Source organism: Amblyomma maculatum, chromosome 2, assembly GCF_055883805.1.
Source record: "Amblyomma maculatum isolate TAMU_Amacu chromosome 2, ASM5588380v1, whole genome shotgun sequence".
Classification (NCBI taxonomy): domain Eukaryota; kingdom Metazoa; phylum Arthropoda; class Arachnida; order Ixodida; family Ixodidae; genus Amblyomma; species Amblyomma maculatum.
The window spans coordinates 204978125-205001949 of NC_139345.1; the positions used below are offsets into that span (position 1 = coordinate 204978125).

Genomic DNA, 23825 nt, shown 5'->3' on the forward strand with positions numbered 1-23825 from the left:
TCCTGACTACTTCTGCTGCTGTATATATGTGAGTAGAACTCTGGTCCATATTATTAATGACACTGCCGGCCTTTTACAGAATAATTGCAATTATTTAGTTATTCGTTATAAACAATTCAAATTTAGGCTGCAATATGCATATACCGTTGAAAAGGTCTAGGCGAGTAAAATCGAAACAGAAACGCTGAGCCATGGAAAACGGTGCAAAAACGAGCCATCTCTGGTCTCTGTTGCACTCGTTTCAACCATGGTGAACCGACTGGAACAGAGTTCAACCAACCGGTTCAGCAAACTACGGTTGACTCGCTGGTATTTTCTTTTTTTTTTTGCAATTGAAGATCAGTTATGATTAACCTCGGACGATAGCTGCGGTGTTGACTGGCCAGCACACGTTTCCGACGGCGTCGGATTAAAAGGACGCGAAAGTGTTCGCAAAACAGGATGCATGGGACCAGTTACATCTCAGCGATTTTTGTAAGTTATTAACAAGATAATAGTTTGAAAGTCATGCTCACAAACCTCAGTTATACTTCGCAGACGCATTTGTAAAGGGCAGAGCTCTGAAATTATTGGACGCAGTTGCTTGCTGCTCACATGATGTCGTTTTTTTTTCTGTATTCGTTCAGATATGAAATGACACATCACTGGTCACAGTGTAGCGATTCACAGTTGATAGTGGTGTGCGAATATGAGAAGTTTCTGAATAGCGAATCAAATATTCGCCTGTTTGACTGGCTTAACTAATCGAATATTGGATGTTACAAATTATTTGGACCTAATCGAATCTCGGTCATATTTTCGAGTAGTTATAGAATAATTACGGCTTGAATATGAGGCTTCGTAACTTTCTCCACTACTATTTGAAAAAAATAGCAGTGGTTTAACTCTGGTTAACCCTAGTGGAATCGCGATAGCAACGGCGGAAGCTTATTTTGCCTGCTACATTAACCCTATCAGGCCCTATCAGTGTAATGTGCTACATTATTGGGGACACTTAAGCTCATCCTTTAAGAGTATGATGCGAGAGCGTAAGTTACCAGCCTCCTTTTCCTCCTCGGCTGTTCAAGGTCAAGCGTGGCCTCCGCCGGGACCAGGCGACGGCTCGAAACCTGGCGCAGTATTGCTATTGTAGTAAAAACATGGCCCACTGCGATGCGCGGCCAATCTGTGTGGCGCCGTTTGTGATGCTTATGAATGACCTGTAAGAATGGGTGATTATGCAAGGTTCAGGCAGGTTTAGCATCCTTGAGGCCACAGATCGGCGTTTATAACGCATACGTAGCCGTCTATTCGACTCAAGTGCAGCAATGTAACTTATTCGTTGTCGTAACTAGTAGCAAACGTAATATTTCTAACAATTTGTCATGACGGCCACGGCGTATACTGACTGTGTTGCGTACGCCTCCTAGTGGAGACTAGTGCTAATTCTTTTGCCGGCTATAGCTTTATCTCAATGAGTATTCTAGCGTCATTTCACAGCACCACTGGCAGCGCCTAGCTACTTAGCGAGGCTATTCGTTTTGTACAAACATTCGCGTGAGTGGCGAATATTCGTAAAAGTGTTCGATGCGTATTTGCTTCGCTGCTGCGGCGGTTCGATTTATATTCGATTAGGTCTGTGACTATATTATTGGCATTCGATTCGCTAGGAAAGCTTCACTGTTCGTATTGGTTTTGGAAAAGTAGTATTCGCACTCATTTTTCTAGAGTCTGCTTTGCGTGGCCTCGTGGCGTGCTCACGTTTTGTCGGAAGATGCCACCGCTCTCAGACACGTAAACCCTTGCCCCGTGTACTTTGATCCTTTCGCAGGTTCAGCCGGGGTCTTCTTCATTCCAGCGTTCAGCGGGCTCCAGGTTAGTGTTCCCATTATACTCGTTTGTGCGGGCTGAGAAAGGTAACCGTGGATTATACTCCCCTTGTCCAGGCAACACAGACGATGGGTCGAATATTGACATAGTGTTGGCAGTGCTCGGGCATAACACTGGTGCTTTACAAACACACGGCAAAATTTCACGGACTTTTCGTGCTGCCTGAACCAATGGCAAGCTGTGAGCGTACTTGAGCGTTGACTGTGAGTATCGGAGAAGAAGTAATAGAGAGATTTAGCTTACCGCGATCCGCGATCTGCCACCATGACCCTCTACCGCGCGTGATTGGTCCCAACGCGGCAGGTCTATGTGCCGACATCCAGTATGTGGCGCCATCTATTGGCGCCAAGGGGATCTGGGCATGCGCAGTGGAACGCGTGGTGGCGGATCACGGTAGAGGATCGTGGATCACGGTAAGCTAAATCTCTCTAATTAAAGACTTTGAGTTTACCGCTGCCGCTTACCGCGGCCGTCTACCGCTACCGCGCGTCGTCAGCACAACACGCGCTGATCGGTCGCTGCTTGCGGAGTCCGGCGGATTTTGTGAGGAGCGTGGTGCCATCTGTCGGCCTCGGGGTTATCTCCGCATGCGTACTGACGCTCTCGCGGTGGCCGTAGCAGTGAGCACTAGCGCTCACTTGCCTCTATTACAAAAGCCTCTATTAAGCGCACTAAATCGCAGTGTCAGATGTCAATTAAGCTTCTCTTCGAGGTGCGTTTCGCAAAACTGTCAGGCGGCGCAATGGTTGTTTTATTGCACGAGCGGAAAATGAAAGAGGGATACAGATGATGCGATACATATATTGATGTTGTGACTGCCATTGTTTACAGAATAGCGGTGGGCAAATGTGGCAAACGAGATCGAAAAGCAAAATAATTGAATCGGTCTGATATGTAACCACTGTGAATTAGCCTCCGTGTAAGCCCGGTTGCTAAACTTCAGAATCCGCGGATCAGTTGCTGGGCGGGTCGGTACATCAGGCTTCCATACGCACAGCGCGACGAAGAAGCGCTGTGGGGCGTGTGATGCCTTGTACTCTTTCTTTGTCGCACTGTGTCTATGTTTAGCTTCCCCCTTCGGCCAAAGCAGCGGGGTGACGTATCCCGACCCCGCCCCGGAAACATAACAGTCGCAGCTGACCACGTATATGCTCGACTGCTTTGGGCCATAGTCCGCAGTTTCAGAAGACAGCCTATTGTGTGGTAATTGAGCTGGTCACGACGAAATGGCTGCTTTTAGGCTAGGTGTAAAAGCGCAGACTGACGAGCCAACTGGTGCGACATTCTAGGAAAAGACAGCGCACCATGCACAAATTTGAGGGAGGAGGGGACTAGACAACTGCATCTGTGTCGGCGCTGTGTATTGTCCTTCCGTCTCTTGTTTTTTGCTGGTGGGCTGCCTTTTCCTAGTAGGTGTAATCGGTTCAGGAAGCAATTCTGAACAACTGCGGTTGTGCATCAGGACCACGAAGAGATCATGAAATGCTGTTTACTAAAACCAGATAACGTCCACAGACAATCGATCTTCCATCAGACGTCTACGCAAAACAAATATTTTAAAACTACTTTCACTAACAGTGAAGGTATCGTTGATCAAAAAAGGGGCCCTTCCTGTCCCCCTCGGCTCAGCGTACACCAGCGCACAAGAAAAAAAAAAGTCGGCAAGACAGGAGCCGATGACCTGCGGCGTCTCTTCAAAGCGTTCAATGATAGAAAGCATCCAGAAATCCCCATTGACGTCAACGGGAAGGGGGAAGCTACGGACGCTCGCTGAGGTGTCGCCCTAATCGGTCAGGAGAATTTAAAAAAAGAAAATTACAGGCTGCCGCGCAAAGCTTTCAAATTTGACTCGAGTACTCGCAAAGATCACATATCTGTTGAATTAGAATATTGTCATTGACGTCGTTTCAAAGTCCCTTTAATGCTATCACTGGCTTAGCTCTCAGCTCCTGACTTCAGTATTTTGCTGGAATTTTCAAGCATTTTCATGGTGTTCCTTGCCACTGCCGCTGCAAGTGACCTCTTCGACAAGTTAAGTTGCCTGCTACTGGTGGCGTATATTATCAAACCATGCGGGTCATAATACGGGGACAAAATAATGATCGGAATCAGTTTTATGCCAGCGGGAACATAAGAGATAAATCAATTCCTTCTTTGTTAGCCTTATAGCGCGGTCGCACTTTGGATCGTGATCAAGTCGATCGAAATTGAGCTCGATGCAGATCCAGCGTTCCTACACGAGGAATTCAATCGTGATCGCCTACGATCCTGCCACCTCGACCGCGGTAGAGATGTCGTTGCCACTCTCGCTCGCAGACATTCATCAAATATACCAACTAAATTAAAAATTACTGAAAATAATAATAATAAAATAGACAGTTTGAAAATAAATAACTTTGTCTTTAAATTTATGTGATTTGAACTGCAAAACAATGTTGAAACTCTTGACACCACGTGCGTGGAGTGGCAGTGGTAAACAGGCGTGCGGGCTCGACATTGGCTCGACCATGTTCGCCACTTTCCGCGTGTCGCCTGGTGACCTGCCTGCGTGCGCAATGGATGACACTGTTACTCGTCCACTGAAGCTGTGGGCAGAAAAAGGAGAGCAAAGTTTAATTAATCCTTATATTTTTATATATATTACGAACAAACCACGATGTTCACAACGCGCGTAGTGCCGTCTTTCGCGTAGCAATCTAACTTGTCGATCGTAATCGAGTGGGAAAGGGTAGCACTGTCTATCTCGACCGCGCTTGAAACTTCAATCACGATCGTTGCCAAACACATTCCAAAGGGCCCGTGGGACAGCGGTATTATTTACGACGCTTGATGTGTACACGTCTGACTGCTTCAGCAATTGCGCGGCGTAATTACACACGCCATCCGATATGTTCAATGCCAGAGAGGTGTCCCATATAAGATACTTACATGTCGTCACACGTATACGTCAGTCGGACTGAATGACGCCTGATTGAGTGGCTGCAGGCGCATGTAAATTCTTTGTGGAATGGTGCTAGGAGGAATTAAGCATCATCATCATCATCATCATCATCATCATCATCGTCATCATCATCAGCCGGACTATACCCACTGCAGGGTAGCTGCCTCCCCAATATTCCCCCAATTAACTCGGTCCTGTGCTAGCAGCATCCACTTGACCCATGCGAACTTATCAACCTCATCCGCCCATCTAACTTTCTACCGACCCCTGCTACGCTTTCCTTCATTTGGAATCCAATTTGTTACCCCAAGCGACTATTGGTTGTCCTCTCTACGCAATACATGTCCTGTCCATGCCCGTGTCGTTTTCTTGATTTCCACTAGAATGTCAGTAACTCGAGTTATTTCTCTGAACCACTCTGCGCTCTTCCGACGTGGTAGAAAGAGCAGATGTAGCGAAAGAAGCCTGCGTTTCGACTCTGAGCGAGGCTTTATTTTCTTGGCGCACCAAGATACTTTGTTGGGCGAGTTGGTACTTATTCATTATTGATATAAACAGCGCGAACACGAAAACAAGGGACAAGAAACACGAAAGCTTTCGTGTTTCTTGGCGCCCCCTGCGAACTGTGCAGAAAAGCAAACACGTGACTTTGTGATGTCACAAAAGCGTGTGACGACACAGTGCCGTGCTATTGGCGGTGAATGATTTCTTTTTTTACTTTTGGACAAAAAACTAGGCCCACGGTGGCGGTGGCAGAACTATGCGCGGTTAAGGTGGAAAAATGAACGCCGTAACTGTTCAGCCAAAATTACTTGACATGGATTTCTACTATCAAGTTTTACGTTAGCTGTAATGTTACGCCATCTTCAACCACTTTATCATAGCATCGTTCTGGCTCCGTCATCGTTACCATAGTCTTTCGTCGCGCGTCATGTAAACGTATTTTGGGACGTATTTCTTCAGTCACGTTTCTGAACATAAAGGGCCTTCAAGTGAATTCGGCAAGCACATGTATAAGAATTACATGACTTGAGGGATTTCACTGAGGGGATAAAGGAGTGAAACTGTGCTGCATCGAAAGCCAGACTTTAATAACTCCCGATTACTTACATAGAGGCGTCACGACAATGGAAATCTTGAAATGTAAGAAAGCGACCACCGTTCATTCGCCTGTCATGAACTTAATGAAATCCTCGTGATAACAAAATGACCTCGGCGTAGGTATCCAAACGAGACACGGTGAGGTTACAAAAGGGTAAGAGATTTTGCGAGCAAGCAAAGTACATATCAGTGTCAAAAAACAAAGAAAAACGAACGGATGACTACAACGCTAGCGTTGAGTGCCTAGTTATAAGAGCTTAGGTAAGAAATTCAAACGGGGATTGTTACTATATAGAAGTTAATGCGTCTGTGAGATGAAAATAACTGCCACTGAGCTTCGCTTCCTACAACTAAAATCTCGCCCTGTGGGCGATTCCATTGTTTTACTCGCGCTTCATTTGTCACTGAAAGGAGTGCAACTTCGGCGTTTAACGTATCCACAAGGAAGATCGCGCTGACAATAGGAACACCCCTGTTATACCAGCTAAAGCACATTCAGCGAACGTTGGTACGGTAATATGCGACGCAGTAAGCAAAACACGCCGCAGAGGGAGCGGAACGGAGGCTTTGCGCGATGCGACACGCGTCCTGGGGTCAATAATATCTCACCGTCACTGTTCTATTAAAATAGATGCAGTGAGACGCCGCTCGTGCAGACGTGTATCCGTAAAACTAGTCGCCAATTTTCCGATGTGCCTGGGAGGCCGAGCTGCGGCGAAGCATTGTCCCATCGTCCGAAAATGCGCACATGCAGCGGCAATCAGTTTCTCATCGAGCACGCACAGTCTTCATCATCATCATCATCATCATCAGCCTGACTATACCCATTGCAGGGCGAAGGCCTCTCCCATATTTCTCCAATTAACCCGGTTCTGTACTAGCTGCATCCACTTGACCCCTGCGAACTTAACCTCATCCGCACCCACCTAACTTTCTGCCTCCCCCTGCTACGCTTTCTTTCCCTTGGAATCCAGTTTGTCACCCTAAACGACCATCGGTTACCCTCTCTTCGCACTACGTACATGCCCTGCCCATGCCCATTTCTTCTTAATTTCCACTAGAATGTCAGTCACTTGATTTATTTCTCTGACCCACTCTGCACGCTTCCTATCTCTTAATGTTACCCCTTACCATTTTTCGTTCCATAGCCCTCTGGGTTGTCCTCAACTTAAGTAGAACCCTCTTGGTTAGCCTCCACGTTTCAGCCCCATATATGAGTACAGGTAAGATGCAACTGTTGTATACTTTCCTCTTGAGCGATACCGGTAAGCTGCTAGTCATGACCTGCGAGTGCTTGCCAAATGCGCTCCATCCCAATCTTATTCTTCTTGTTATTTCCTTTTCATGGTCTGGATCTGCGGTTACTATCTGCCCTAAGTAAACATATTCGCCTACTACTTCCAGTGCTTCGCTACCTAAAGTAAACTGCTGTTCCTGTTCCTGCTAAAGTAAAGGCTGTTGAACATTACCTTAGTCTTCAGCATATTGATATTTAAGCCTACCTTACTACTTTTCCTCTAGGTCATCCTTCTTGATCTTTTGCTTGATTGAAGTCTAAGGTTGTCCTGATTCTTTTAGCGATTACCTTAGTAAACACCTTATATGTAACATATAGAAGGTTATCTGTAATTATTCAAGCCCTTGGCCTCCCCTTATGAGTTAAGACAATATTAGAGAGATTTACTTACCGTGATCTGCGATCCGCTACCGGGATCTACCACCGCGCGTTCCACTGCGCATGCCCAGATCCCCTTGACGCCGATAGATGGCGCCACATACGGGATGTCGGCACATAGACCGTGCCGCGTCGGGACCAATCAGCTTGTGTGCCCCGCCCCACCCACGCGCGTAGAGGGTCACGGTGGCAGATCGCGGATCACGGTAAGCTAAATGTCTCTATTAGCGTTCTTCCGTGAATCTGTTACCGTCGATATCAGGCATTCCGTGAACAGCTTTCCCTCTTTTCACAGATAAAGCCCAGTCGGAAAAACCTACAGAAAATTTTCTGATGTTACGACATAATTTCTGTGCGGTTTTTGACGGGAAACCTGTTGTGACAACAGAACATTCTGTAGTAACATCAGAAATTTCTGTAGTTACAACAGAAAAGCGCTACAGAACTACAGACAACAGAATTATACTACAGAAAAACTACAGAACTACAGAAAAGTCTGATGGTTACGACAGAACTACAGGATTTTTTGTCGTATTTTTGACACAGTTCTGTAGTTTTTTTCGACTGGGAGCTTTCTTAACCTCGTCCTGGTGTGTGGTGCTTAACGTCCCAAAGTGACTCAGGCTATGAGCGACGTTGTAGTGGAGGACTCCGGAAATTTCGACCACCTGGGGTTCTTTAACGTGCACTGACATCGCACGGCATACGGGCACCTTGCTTTTCGCCTCCATCGAAAAGCGGCCGCCGCGGCCAGGATTCGATCCCGCGCCCTTGGGAACAGTAGTCCAGCACCGTAACCACTGCACCTCCCCGGCGGGGAACCTCGTCCTTCGTCTCTGGCTGAACGTCTGACTGTTTTTCCCTGCTGATAATCTCATTATTGTCCCGCCTACTTTGGCTACTGTAGAGATCAGTGTGGAACTCGGCTACTTTGACTATACCTTGTCTAAATTCGTGATGGCATTGCCCTCCTTGTCCCTTAGTGCGTACATCTGATTTTTGTCTGTTTCCAATTTCTTCTTCACCAGTTTAAGGCTGCTCCCATTGTTTAGAGCATGCTCAATTTTCCCCATGTTATACTTCCTTATGTCGGCCACTTTACGATTATGATTAGCTTTGATATCTCTGCCAGTTCTGTCTTGTCTGCTGGGTTAGAAGCTTTCACACGTTTGCGTTTCTTAACCAAATCTTTCATCCCCTTAGAGTTTACCGGTATCCTAGCAATTCTACGTGCAAGTTCTGTCGTGCACTCAGTAATGATATCTCTGAAATTGTTGTTCATTGCTTTTACGCTGAAGTCATCATCCTCGGTTAAAGCTGAATATCTATTCTGCAGCGAGATCCTTGACAGATTGCTGTAGCGAGCAGTTAGGCGATCTAGTGCAAGATTAAAGGCTGCATACCGAACCTAGCTGACACGAGTACTTGGGTTTTAAGAAGAAGTAAAGAAAAATGTCTAATTTAACGGCGTTCAGTCTGAGCGACTTATACGTGTGACCGCATTTTAGCAGCATCTTATATACGACATTCATCCGGCATTGGACATAGCGGATGCCGTGTTTTATTCTATACGTCAGCATCAACATGCCGGCATTTAATACATCAGCAGCTCTACGTGAACGATATTTGTGACGGAATAGGACCTGACATACGGTTATTTGCCAATGACTGCGTTCTTTATAGGGTAGTTGCTTGTGATCGCGATGTTGAAAGCTATCAGAAAGACCGGAATATAATTTCTGAGCGGTGCGTTAAATGAGCTCTGAACATGAGTTTGTTTAAAGCAGTTGATAGCAGCTGTACAAAAAAGTCTGAACGTTCATGCATATATTTTCTAACATCAGGTCGTTGAAAGTAGTGTTTGAATTTAAGTATTTAGGTGTGCATTAAACTTCTGATTTCAACTGGCGCCTTCATGTCAATTATATCACTTGCTGAAGCATGCAAAACCTTATGTTTCCTGCGGCGAAATTCAAGCACTTTCCCAATGTCATGGCGGAACATCTTATACAAGACAGGTCTGCTCTTGAATACGCGTGTACGGTTTGAGATCCACCTACGGCTCGAGATAAAGGTGTAAGTTTCAGAGGGTGCAAAGAATTGTCTCTCGTTTCGGCACCCGTAGGTTTCGGAACAGTGCAACGCGTACGAAAGAACCACTCTACTGGGAATCGCTTGATACGCACGGAATGAAATTACGCACTGTAGCTTTTCCCAAAAGTTCCTGCTGAAGGCGAAATGTATTTGCAAATCCTTTTTGCGGACGCAGGCTTGTTGTAACTTGTTTTGTTTTTCGGATGCATTAATTAGTCTCCCACTCCTGCTTACAGCCTCACCTTGAGGCTAGCAGTACTGTATAAATAAAAATAAAATAGAAAACCGTGTTGAGCATGTTTTCAACATCCGTGGAATTGCAATTAAAACTGAATTGTTTCAGGTGTCTTTCTTTCCTAAACCCATTCGGGAATAGAATAGGCTGTCGAGTGAAATAATAGGTGCTGCATGAAATCTTTCTTTTTTCTTTCAATGCTATAAATGTGATGTCCAAGTGGTTTACATTCCTTTGTTTATTTTTTTCGCCTTTTTACTTTCTACTCTGTTAGTAGCAGAGATATCATATATTTACGTATTTATCTGTTTCTTATTGTGACCCCCCCTCCCCCCCGCTCCTCTGTTATGCCTTCGCGCTGTAGTTGTTGATATATAAATAACAAGAAATTAATGGGCTTATGGCACAAAAACATGTGCGTAGAAAATGCCCGCAGATAGTATACGTAGGAAAAGTGTCTTTTTGGGACCCGTCAAAATCGGCCCGTCGTAGTACACTCGAAATTTGATTTTGGTGTCTAACCTGTTTGAAGTAAGGGCTACTCAACCGTGAACTCTCCATATTTGAGTGGGCCACCTCGAAGATTTGCTCCCTTGTGCTTCAAAACTGGACCTTGTCAGAATTTGACTAAAATATATGTCGAACAAAGTAGTGGTGCCCTCTACATTTAAATGATACAGCTCCAAAATTTGGCCCCTTGTAACCCAATATTTGACCTCGTCAGAGTCTCCGGAATTTGGGCTCCGGAGCCTAAGAATTTCGCTTCGTATGATTTTCACCAAAAATGATGTGCAACCGAGTTAAGGTATGCCCAAATAAGGGGTGAGCTCTAAATGCTGGCGGGCCACCCTGAAAATTTCGCCTCTTGAAACCCCCAAAATTTGGCTTGGTGCGTATTTGACCAGAACTGGTAGACAACCTAATGTGACAGTGGCCATCTCAGTGTTGACTTCTCAATTTAGGTGCGCCACACCTAAACCTCGGTGTGTTTACGCATTCTCCGCGCGTGGAATGCTATTTTGACGTTGGACTTTCCTTTTGGCTTATTTGGTGGCTTTGAGCAGAAAAGCCCAATAGCCTGGACTTTTTCGCAGCCTTCATGCCGAATATGCAGTAGATTCGGAACCACGGCGGTTTTTGTTTTGTATCTTGGGCATTGTCGCGCATCGGTTTGCCTTTGCGAAAGTCGGATCTCAGAGAAAGGGCGAGGAGAATTCTGTCGCTGCTGGCCGCTGGATTTTGGCTCCAAAACCTTTTCCAGCATTATGGGACATGATCCTAGTTGCGTCAATGGCGACGCTATGCTTCCCAATCTTTGAATGTAATAATAATAGAGGGGATCGTTTTAAACAGGTGTGTGCATCTACCGAGATGGTGTGGGTAATACATTAAAGCAAGATAATTTTAGATTTCGGCAGCATAACTTCTTTGTAAATATCTAGCGCTTTATTTAGCCTGGTTTCTTATTTCTCCCCTTCTCGTCTGCCCTCAGCTTGGTCGCTTCACTTAATGCATACCGCCACTCTCTCCTATTATGATTGGTCTTTGCTTTAAAACTACATTTCGCTTTTTCCTTCTTTTGTCTCCCCGCTTTATTTACTTTGGCTTAAGGCTGGAATAGACAGGGTTAGCCTGGAAATTTATTTTCTTCTTTTCTCTTGGCTTTTTTCTATCAGAGCTGGGACTTCGATGCATGGAAATGAGGTTTGTTTACCGTGCCACTCCTTTACGCTAACGCGCCGCATACTGCGACCTTCGTAGGCTCCTGTGAACGACGCGTATGCCTCCACGGGCTTCCTGGGCCTGTCGGCGTCCTCGAGGCCTGCTCACCTGGTGCGTGCGATGCTCGAGTCGCTCGCCTTCCGCGCCTTTCAGCTGTACGCCCTGCTTCGGGACACCCGCGGGCTGCCCAACACCGGTCGTATCAGGTGAGGCCAGTTGCGAGGGGTGCAAGTAGAAGACATACGCGCTGTCGCAGCGGATAGCACTGTAACAAAACTACCAGCGTGCCTCGAACAGCCCGTGCCGATTAACAGACACGGCCTGCAGTACTGCTTCTCTCACAGCTTCGATTTTTGAAGGCCGTGATTATGTAATAGCCGCCAGTATTTCCTCACTAGATCAGGAGCATGCATGGTGCCGAGTTTTAGAATGCAAGTGGAATGCAACTCATGCCGGGGCAGGGTTCGCTGCCTATGAAAACACTGTACGCAAATCGCACTGCGGCATCACTGATCCCACCGAACATGATTTTCCCTGCAGTCGCAGCATGTAAAACTACCGTTAGCCCTACTACTTTGTACTACAAAATATAAGTAGTGATGAGAATCACTAACCGGCTACTAGTTGCACCCTTCATTTAGCGACGACGTAATGTTATCGCATCAACTGATAGGGATATTTAAGTGTCTAATATCTTAGGTCATTATTACTATTGTTGTCATTTGACCCACGACGCTTTTCTCCCGACGTGGCTTGTAATGCTGTGTCGTCCATCACGAGACGCCTCTCCGAGCATTGCAACTAGCGGCTGCTTCCTGCTCTGTTCAGGTTCAGCGGCGGCGTGGCGCAGAACTCGTTCCTCATGCAGCTGCTGGCTGACCTGCTGCAGGAGCCGGTCATCCGCTCGTCGAACCGGGACAGCAGCGCACTTGGCGCCGCCTACCTCGCAGGTCTTGCTGTCGGTGAGTTGACAAGTGTGGGCGCGCGCACACAAGCGGAGCTGGTTAGGAAAATGATTAGCAGTGGTTAAACCAAGTATGATGAATGATAGCTCTGCTTTGCTTGTTAATACTATCTGCACAGGCGAAGTGATATCGTGCATATCACGTGCTCTCGGACGTTATTGAATATCAGTCACCTTTGAAAGTCAAAGGTTTTTATTCCTGGTCAAATGGTCAATCATGTGTGATGCACCAGGGTAATATAGCATAACAGCTTGTCTACCAATACTCCACTTTGATTTCTAAAATCGCGTATAAACTGACTCATGAAATTATCAAGGCTGGAATGAAAGATCGTCTGAGTGGCTCATGCATATCGAAGCCATCCATCGCACTCACCCAAATTGAAATTTTGTACTCCGTGGGCGCCTGAATGTTCCGCTGGTCGCGCATGAGTGATGATGGCCATACCCATCCTATATATACAAGGCCAAGGTTCGAAATAAAACTATGCGTAAGTCAGCCCTTGTTTATCGTGTCATTGCTTCTCTATATTATCGTGATTTGTGCGCTGTTCGTTGCTATCATAACATACTGAGGGAGAATTGTCGCTGGAGTGGGCCCACTTTGACCTTGGCTCAGGTTCAAGGTCACCACGATAGAATCCAGCGGTCCTTGAATTTGTACCTGGGGTTTATAGCCATCGCTTTAAAGGGACACTAAAGACACCCAAAGATGCTATGAAAATCTAGTAAACTACATTTGGTGACACTTTCGCCGCATATCCGGCAGCAAAAAAAAAAAGTCGAATAATTGCTGAGATATTGCGATAAAAAGCTGATGTTTTTTCATGTTCCCGCCGGTCGAATTCAAACTGTTTCCTCCGACTGCGTAGTCGGGTAGAGTGACGCGCACTATGACCGAAGTGGGGACTCCGTGATTGCTAGCGAGCCGGCGCTGCCCGCGGCGTCGAGCATCGGCCAACATGGCAACAGCGTACTCGCAATCTACCATCGGCTCACAGTAAGTGACGGCCACAGCCGAAATAAATAAAACGATGAAGAGAGTAATTTACCGAGCGTTGGGCCTATAAAGAAAGAAAAAGAAACAGAGCGCTTGTAATGCACAATACTTTAGGTGGTTCTCAAGCTTTCGCGCTCCTTCTTGCACTGCGTATAAACAAACCGAGCCCTAGGTCATCACAACGCTTCCCGACATGTTTACATACAAATAAGATTTAGTTACCACAAAATAGTGTCCTAGCTGCTGCGATTGCCACCTTGAAGCTTCGTCGCACTTTTTTGCCTGCAAGGTTTGAGCTACAGCTCTGTGTTCAGGAAAAATTACATCCATGGTAGCAGAGCATGACTAAAGAGCCGGTGCCCCTAAATTTGCCAGCGCTGTGAAATTCCACATGTTAAAATGGCTCCAGCGCACAATACAGTGCACATAGGCATCCAGAACATTAGTTGCAAGTCGTCAGAGCAGGCAGCATGCTCCGATGGTCAAGAAGTTGTAATTTTTAGACCGGCAACAATGGCCTGTACACCTCGAAACATGTCCCATTATAAATGCGGCTGTGACATAATATGCAGAGATATTTCCGGGCCTGCTACGCGGAGTGGTTAGCGCCGAACGTTACGGAGCAAGCAGTGGTGAGTTCGAATCCCGCTAGTGGTATCGTTTTTTTTCTAAAAATTGGTTATTTTTAGTTTTTACTTTCTATCCGAGGCCCTTTTCTCGCCGGGCGACCAGCGCAATAGGCAAGGATGCAATAGGAGGACATTTGGAATAAGGTGGACGCTCTCCTTGGTCCCTTTTGTTTACGACGCCTGCAAATATCACCTTGAAGCTCTTGTTGCCATGATTTAGTGAACAATTGAATGATAATGCGTTTTTCCTTCGGCAATTAGCATATGTATGCTTTTCGTGGCGTACGTAGCTGCAGTCGAGCGGTCAGGTCAGGGTTAACCGGAGCTCGCAGTCGAAGTGGCGACGGCGGCGATATGCTGGCTCAGAAGTGTCAACGAAGGAGCGTGTCGGCGGCAGCGAATTTCACTCGCTCGCGCCTCCGAATGCTCAAATGTTAACGAGCCAGGGGCATCTGCTGCTCCAATCTCGTAATTCAGGCGCTGCAGGTCCAAACTTGAAACTATTCGAGCACGCACGAAGTGCCTGAGCCGGAACATAACCGAAACTGAAGTGGGCGCCTGTGGCGCCTCCAAGTATATTTTGGTATTTGCCTTGAAACGTTTACGTCGTCTTTTCGCCGTCGTTTACGTATGATGAAAGTGTGTTATATTCGAGACAAAAACTACTACTTCGTTCAAACGGGCAACGTGATTCGCATTTGTCAGCCTCCGGGATCCATAGCGCGTCACGTGATTTGTAGTTGCGAGTTTCGGCTGTGGCGGCAATACCTCTATTTCTGTTCTTTCTCTTTACTACCTTATAACAGCTCTGTTTTCAGTAAGAGTGGACTTTTTTTAATCAGGAATTGGCATTCTATCGATGCAAGCCCACATCAGTTTTCTCTTTAGTGTCCCTTTAAAAAGAGAAACCTCATTGGACAAAACGCTTTATTTAGCACAGGTAGTGTTAATCACGTCTCGATAGGTTGAAGTTACCAATCTGGAAGCAAAATGCATGTGCAGAGTTATAGCGCAGTGGATTCATTTTTGAGCCACACTCGCGCTTGAAGTCGCTGTTTCCTGCCATTCCTTAAACGTCGTCAAGGAAGCACTGTGGTCTGACAAGTGGAAAGAGATATGTTGCAAGTTATGATACAAATGCCTGAGTCTGAACGACGAAGTCTGTGCATGTTATCCGGAATGTCATCATAGCAATGGGAAGTTGGGAAGACAACACAGGTGTTTTGTAATCGCGGCTCGTGCCAGTGACGCATGAATGGCTTCAATGCAAGCCTCCTGTTTCCTCCAATATAGCCAGCCTTCAACCTTACCCCAAAGAACGGGCCTTCAATAGCTACCGCTGCAGAGTTCCTGCTGTTGTGGCTACCTTACAGCATAGTGTTTCTGCGCTTCCGTCAATTTGGGACTTACTTTTATGCGAGATGTTGAAGGAGTAATTTCATTTCTCGAGGAATTATCATCATGGAAAAGCAGCATTTTATGCGGGCCCTAACTGTCGCAAAGAGGAGTGAAAAGTAGCAACCTATAGATAAATGGAACAATGCAGAAATTGTTTGCCCTTCTCATGTTGTAATTAACTAAAAAAATTATAGAGAACAGGGGAGTAATTAATGCTAAGGCCTGAGAGTTGCCGCTGCTGTTGCGAGGCAAAATATCACAATAATACTCTTGGAGGATAATTGGTACACGGTTTCGAAAAAATAGACGATGCGCAAAACAGACATCACAAAAGAAAAACAAAGAATGATCATGCATTGTCTCCCGCTTGTTATGCCTGTGTTACGTGTCATCTTTTGAAGCGAAAACTTCATTGGCCTAATCGAGCGAGTTGCTTCGTGCGGACGCCCGACGACATTGCGGCGTAGAAAATCTAGACCGACATTACTGCCTGGTTTCCACGAATATGTTTTATCAGGCCCGATCATTCAGGCGAAACGATATTGTGCGCAGCTAGAGTTTTGTATTCCCATACGACCAATCTGTTCTATTCGCGCACTGCTCATGCTGGTGCCTGTTGTCTTTGGTCGTACCATCGTCGCACGTGATAGGACGCTACAGCGCCCCAGGTCTAGCGAGGAAGACATGAGAGCGACGAATGGCTAAATGCGGATGGTTTTGTTGGGAAACACGGCAACCTGGACTGGCCCGCTCAGGCAGGGATATGGCAGCACACGGCGCTGCTAACGGCGTAATGGGCTCAGCAGTGGCCGCACGCATCGATATTCCTGAAACAGGTTTCATTTTCTTTAACGAGCGACAAAGATTAGCGCCCATTACTGAGGTTGCGGCACTGATAAGAGCCTTTACAGAAGTGCTCTCGAGAGAAATTTCAATAAGGTTGGCAGATGCCTTTAAAAGTTTGATGGAGACGCAGTTCTTGCCTCAGGAACTGCGGTACTTAGGTTTCCTCTTGAATATTCTGGCGACGACGCATCGGATAGATGGAGCGGCATCGCGGCGAAGGGGAACGGTGGCTCGACAGGGCGGAATGTTCTGGAGAGAAAGGATGACTTGATGTTTGCTCATCAGGTGCGGAGTAGTAATGCGATGGGTGCCAGTATCTGGAAGCTTGGGTAGGCAGTGCTGGCACTGGGTAACAGCGACGGCAATAACTTTCACTATGGCCAGGCAATCCTCAAATGTAGCAAATAGGACTGGTGTCATTTTTGCACCATGGGTTGCTTTCTCGTGGAGCTGGTCGATCATATGATGATACCGGCGGCACTGACATCGCAAAGTAAGTAGGCGGTCGAGATCTTCCGAGGATTGCGGCGTACGTCGGTGGACCGGCGCTGGGTTTTGGGGCGGCGTTGGCGTAACTCACGGGAGCGATAACAAGCCGCGGGACGTTGGCGTACGTCAGCGTAGCGGAGACAGGTGATGGCGGACGGAGTGACGGAACGGCCTCATCCGCCTGTTCTTGCAAGGTTTGACGGAAAGCAGGGGCGATATACGGTGGCTGTTCTAGGTCAAGGCAGAAGTGAGAGCTGACGCGCCACAGCTTCACGAACGAAATATTTTCTTTGCTGCAGCAGAAAGGAGTTGTCGTTGCAGGCTTCAGTCCGGCAAGCGTTTCCACTCGAGCTGGGTGCCGACGAGTCAGCGCCTTTTGCTTGCGCAGCTCCTCGAAGCTCTGGCAGAGCGTAAGGACTTTTGGCAACGGTACGCAAGTCACGGGCTAGCATCTAAAGAGCGTCATTGGCTCATAAAACGTGCTTTATCTTGTCAACTTCCGACATGTTGGAGTTCACCCGTTTGCATAAGTCGGTGACATATATGTAGCTTTAGTTTAATTTATTACACTGTAAGCCCTAGAGAGGTGGCCAAGAGGAGTGGATGAGCATAAAGATACAAAATTGTGCTGTCATATCACATGAAACAAAAAGAAATTGTTGCAATGATTTGTTTCATGCGCTGCAGATTACCTGTTACACGCGTTTCAAAAAACAATCTTTAAAGCTTTCGCCTATCTGCTGCGACTGTTCATGCATGCGCTGTTCAGCACGGAGTTTCCTGACTTCCGTGTGGCCGGACACTACTGAGAAACTAATTTTGAAGGCGTTTCAAGTTCGGATGTCCCTCTCCTGGTTCCGTTACCACAAGTTAGCGACGCCGGCAAGCTAAATATGACGTTGCTGAGCTTTGTGTCGTCCTATAGAGGCTCACCCGTTCGTAGCAGATGACCCAATTTTAAACGTAATGGTCAACGGTCTCGCTGAAGATAGCCAGGTCCCGCTGGCGAATGAAACCGGCAGAGGACAGCCGGGCCCGTCACGTCCGTAGGTGGCAAGACAATGGGGCTGCGGAACTCCAGGATCGATGTTCTTACCCAGCGACTCCACCAAACGCAGGATGGTGGTTTATTGAAAGACTTTGGGACCCGGAGAACAGTGGCAAATACAACCCGTAGACAGTCAGGTCGAACACGCGCAGTGATAGCAATGCCACTGACAGAAATGTTCCACATGTACTTCTTTTTCTTCACAATATTTTTTAATGACCTTTATTGACCCTATAGCGGCGTTTTTCTAGACAAGGAGAATTATGCACAAGTTCCCTGGAAGTAGGCATAGATTAGTGCTTAGCGTGATCGGCTGGGACGCGGGCGGATGGTGGTTTAGTTCCGGCATGGAAACAATTTTTAAGAGCGTTAGCTCTTGCTTCTCACGTTTGGCGATTTCGCATTGGTTTGTCTGGGTCTGCTATGTGACCACCAATGGCTTGAGTTAGAATTTCTCTAAGTCCGAAGCAGTGTTCTCGATGGTGGGTTGCTCCCGGGCCACACAAGATGGCGGCTACCGTGGATCACTTAATGCGACCCAAGATGGCGTCCACCATAGGCAACTTGATATCACCCAAGATGGCGGCCACCCTAAGACCCACCCTAGGCCCATGCTCCCAAATTAGGGACCGTTACTACGGAAATAATGTGATGAAGAATTGAGAGATTGTGCAGACAGACGATGACGCTGAAGTGTGCGCGGTTAACTGGGCGTTACTAATTTTCCGCTGTGCTGTGTGTTCTGTGTTGACTGGCCATATTAAGGCCCCCCGTGACGCCTTGATGGAGGCTGCAATTGGATCCCGCTACCCCACGCTGGACCTTCGCAGCGGTCGCCCAATTGGAAGCGCGCACCGCGTTCGAGGGAAGATGCTGCTGCGTAGCTCACTGGGGAAAGGGCGGCGAAGTCACCGGACTGTTTCCGACACGGACCAGCGCATGAAGCGTTTCTGGACGAGGATCTTCGAGACTGTTTTGGTGGCCGGGCTCTGTGATAGAGAAACTCAAGCTGAGTTGTTGAAGAAGAGCAAGTTAACGTTAAAAAATGCCTGTGATATCGTAAAGAGTATCCAGTTGGCCTGCAAGGAAATGCAGGATTTTCAGTCCAGCGTGGGGCAAGGAACCCTCAGCGTTCACCACCTGTTACGTTCTACCGGCCAAAGGCCGGCAGCTACGCGAAGAAAACCAGGCCGACTCGCAGAGCAATGAGACGACGCTTTATTTGCAGCTCGGAAATATATAGAGAAGAAAAGAAAGGAGGGGAAGAAGGAAAGAGGGACCATCGACGCATGCTCGGAGTGGTTGGATTATCTGCAGCATTGCTATATGCAGCACCACCGCAAGCCAGATAGCGGGAAACGTGCACCGCGTTCGAGGGAGGGCGCTGCTGCGTTGTCCGCTTGGGAAAGGGCGCCGAAGTCAGCGGACTGTTTCCGATGCTGATCAGCGCATGAAGCGGCTACCTGCAGATATCGCAAGTATTGCCGGTTGTGTAAACGTTATACACTTAGCGAAGACGTGCAAGGACAGAAGTAGAGACTCTGTGATCGCGATAGCTGAGGACAGTGGTGCGTATGAACCTGTGCTGCGTAATATCTACTCCTGTGAGGAAAGCACCGCACTGTACAAATTTGCCTAAAGTTAGAGCGGAAAAATGTTCGCATGCAGATTTATATGGGGGCGTCTGTATCGGTTGTGCCAGAGGCACTCAACAAGAAATACTGGCCCAGGCTACCTAAAGAGCCATGCAGTCTAAAGCTAAGGGCTTACGGAGGTACTCCGCTGCCGGTAACGGGGAAGATAAACGTTTCGGTTGAGCTGAACGGTTAGCACAAGCAACTTCCGTTAATTGTTGTTAAGACAAACGAGAATACCAACATTACTGTCCGGATGTGACTGGCTGGCAGCACGAAAGTTGGGCTAGTCTAGTGTACTTGATGTTTTCTTGTATAAAGTGGCGGCTTTGCTCGAAAGGTGGGTTAAGATTTCGGGGCCTACCGTGGGCCTAATCAAGAACAGTGCAATTAAATTAGTAATGAAAGAGGGTAGTACAACCGTCTCTTGCAATGCGCGATCGGTGAAATTTCTGCGTGAGGAAGCAATGTCTTCGGAATTGAAGAATCTCATGAAGACAGGAGTGTTAGTACCTGTTCAGTAGAGTGACTTGGCAACGTCGCTAGTGGTCGTGCCGAAACCGAAAAACCAGGTCAGGGTGTGTGCTGACTTCAAAGTAACGCTAAACCCATACATTAGAACGGATCATTACCCCCTTCCCGTCATGGAGGATATGTTTGTTAGAATGGCCGGGTGCAAATATTTTACTGTGCTTCATCTGTCTACTGCATATCAGCAGCTGGAATTGCATCCGCAGGCGCAGTCACTAGTCGTGGTCAGCACACATTTAGGATTGTTCAGGTACATTAAGTGCTGCCAGTATGTGCCAAACGCCCGCGCCAGCGTTGACGAATTCACTCCCGCATTAGACGAGCACCGTTGTTTCGCTGCCTAGCTGTGCGGAAACCGGTTCTCCCTAGGGTGCCACGATACGCACGCCCCGCTCCGGCCGCGCTCATCTAGTTCTACCTGTCACCATGAGCTTCGAGCTCTAGTTATCTTTCTTCCGGGTCATGTGTGCCAAGAAAACATACACAGGCATCATTTCCAACCGCTATGGATTTAAATAGAGAAGCCATAGTGCAAGCAAGGCGTCTGTGGTCCGCTGGCAAGGCAAGCAGCTCATTGCAGTATTTGAGCACAGCGTGGACAATCCCAAGTGGTCCCAGCGGGTGGCCCACCTTAGCCTTCACCAAATTCGCCCTCATGCAACAAACTGGATGCGACTGCGATTTGAAAATGCCATAAAATTGATCCTTTCGACAACATGCTGAGCGAGCGACTCACATGCACCGTTCTTCGGAGCGGGTGCCTTTCATAGAGGCCCCTCCTCGCTGCCATTACCATTCCTACTTTTCCAGTCTTGAGTTTAGCTAGTTCGCTAAAGTCTTGAGCAGCTACCTTCGAGAGGCATTTAGTGAGAGAACGGGGTGGAGGCGCCCCCGTAGGTGGCCCTCGGCGGGAGGGCGGCTTCTTCAGTGCCGGGTCAGCAGATGCACCACCACGCACGACGCTCATGCCGCACGGGACGAACGGCTACTTTCGCGAGTCGCTTGCGCGACTCGGTCGAACCATAGAGAAAGGGATTGGTCGAACGGCGTGGCTCTGCCCAGAATTACGTGACGGCTGCTCCAGCTCTCATTGACCTGTCGCTGCCCTATGCCGCCGTCGGCGTTTTTTTTCTGTTCCGCCAGATCCCGGTGTTTTGACCAAAAGATACTCTCCGGCGGCAAAAGAAAAACGCGGTCGACGCTGACGAATTGCCAGAAAAAACGCCTTATCCTGGCCACGCTTCACGAGTGCACCTGCGAGATTTCAAGCAGTTATGGATGGATGACGTGTTGAAAGGACATCATCGTGTAGCATGCTATCTGGATGACGCACTGTTAGCAGGAGCTACATTTCACGAGTGTTTTCATAAAGGGGAAAGTGTGCTTTTACGGTTTCAGGACAGAGGCATACGCTTGAAGAGAGAAAAGTGCAACTTCTTTCAGACCTATGGTTCGTATTTGGGGCACATTCTTGACGAAAAGGGGATACATCCGTCAGATGAAAAAGTGAAAGCTATAACGGAGGCGCCACCACCAGAGAATGAGGCAAAGCTGCGAGCTTACCTGGTTGATTACCTTTTATGGGAAGTTTGTTTCCAAGATGGCCGCGAAGCTAAGGCCATTGTACGACTTCATTAATCAAGGAAAAGCTTTAAGTGATCACATGAGACAGAACAAGTATTTCAGCAAACTAAAATGTGACTAACTCAAGAAAAGGTTTTGTCATCATACAACCAAGCCAAGAAGCTAGGGCTCGTGTGTGATGCATCCACGCACGGCGTTGGCGCCATTCTGTTTCATAAGATAGGTATAGAGGGAAAGCCAATTGCATATGTGTCTAGGGCATTGACTAAATAGAACAAAGTTATGCTCACATTGAGAAAGACGCTCCCGCCGTTGTCTTTGGGCTGAAGAAGTTTCAGAAGCACCTGTTTGGACGTAGTTTGGTCATTTATTCGGACCAGCAGCCATTAGCTAGTCTTCTGGCGCGCAAGCCCGTTCCAGTAATGTCAGCGGCACGCTTGCAACGCTGGGCTCTGTTGCTAGCGGAGTACGATTACAAATGGGTGCATCGTAAAGGCAGCAATGTTGGGAACGCTGATGCGCTTTTGCACTTGCCGTTGGCGAATGATAAAGATGCATCAGATTACGTACATTTCTTCAGAAGTGTCGATGAACTTGCCGTATCTAATGACGCAATCAGGAAAAGAACAAGCACTGATAGCGTGCTGTCGAAAGTGCTGATGTATACAAGGAGTGGCTGGCCTGCGCATATAACTGACAGTGAATTGTCCCCATACTTGGTTCGTCGGCAGGAGCTGTCCGTAGATCAGCAGTGCGTTACGTGGGGGAATCGTGTGGTTGTTCCTCACTGTTTGCGCGAACAAGTGTTGGCACTTTGCCACGAAGGCCACCCTGAAGTTACGCGTATGAAAATGCTCGCGCGTAACTACGCATGGTCGCCTCAGTTAACTGAAGATATTGAATGTGCTGCTAAAAGCTGCTGTACCGGTCACGACGCAAAACGCTGCACTGAAGGCCCCACTACAAATTTGTGGGTTGACCAAGTCGCAGATAGCAACGTATCCACCTGGATTTTGCTTCCACAGACAACCAGTGGCTTTTTGTGCTGTTAGATGCACACTCCAAATGTGTTGAAGTGTTCGTAATGAACTCAGCAACGACAGAAAAGATTATTGGAAAGCTACTGAGTGTGTTCGCATTGAATGGCCTTCCGGGCGAGGACGTCACTGACAATGGACTGCAGTTCACTGCGAAATGCTTTACAGGGTTTTTGCTCGTGAAATGAGTGCGTCATACCAGGACACTTCCGTATCATCTTGCGTCAAACGGAAGCGCCGACAGATACGTCCAGACGGTTAAACGCTATCTTCTGCGACAGCTTCTCGGCGAAAAGCCTTTGGGCACTAGGAAGACCCTAAAGCACCGCATAGACCTGTTTCTGTTCAGGTACCGGAACACTCGGACCACAAAAACAGGACAAACACCAGCTAAACTGTTCCTGTCATGGAAGGCCCGCACTCGCCTAAGTGCAGCAGGCAGAGCTAGAGAGACGTATGGAAAACGTTTCTCCAAGGTAAAGGACCAAGTCGAAAAAAAGAGGGTTGTGGAGGGCATTCTAAGAGGGCGAAAGTGTAATGGTTGCCTGGGGTCGTCGAAAAAAGGTACAGTGCCATCACGTACATTGTGCGTGTAGGACCGGAGAACAGATTCGTGCATGTAGATAGTTTACGTCCGCGTTGTTTTGAAAGTTACGAACAAGGGCCCAGTGATCCTCCCTCTTTGGTGCCAAGTTCAGCTTCACACCCTGTGCCGGAGGCGTCTGACACGAGGCATCGTGTTCCTGGTCTGGAGTCTCCAAGCTCTGCGGCAGCACCGCTGGAACTACCCGAAGAATTGGCTCCCTTGGACCAGCGGAATGGCCTACGTCAAGGTTCCGCACAGCCGACGCCTCTTCGAGAACCTACATCTCATCTAGGGGCAGTCTCTTCGGCGCAGCGCTCGTGCAAGGTTGGTTGGTTGGTTGGTTCACAGGAAGGGAAAGGCGCAATATCTGTCACACTTGCTCTGTGGACACCTGAACCGCGCCGTAAGGGAAGGGAGGAAGGTGGGAGTGAAAGTGAAAGAG

General features: G+C 47.7%; 1 protein-coding gene across 1 annotated transcript in view; it reads left to right on the forward strand.

Moving 5' to 3' along the window:
- Positions 1–23825, forward strand: part of LOC146201101 (glycerol kinase 5) — a 180001-nt gene that overhangs the window by 132532 nt on the left and 23644 nt on the right. Inside the window, exons 14-16 of the mRNA XM_084595640.1 lie at positions 1811–1854; positions 11677–11843; positions 12466–12599. Of these exons, the coding sequence (XP_084451766.1) occupies positions 1811–1854; positions 11677–11843; positions 12466–12599 (345 nt within the window). The remainder of the gene's footprint in view (positions 1–1810; positions 1855–11676; positions 11844–12465; positions 12600–23825) is intronic.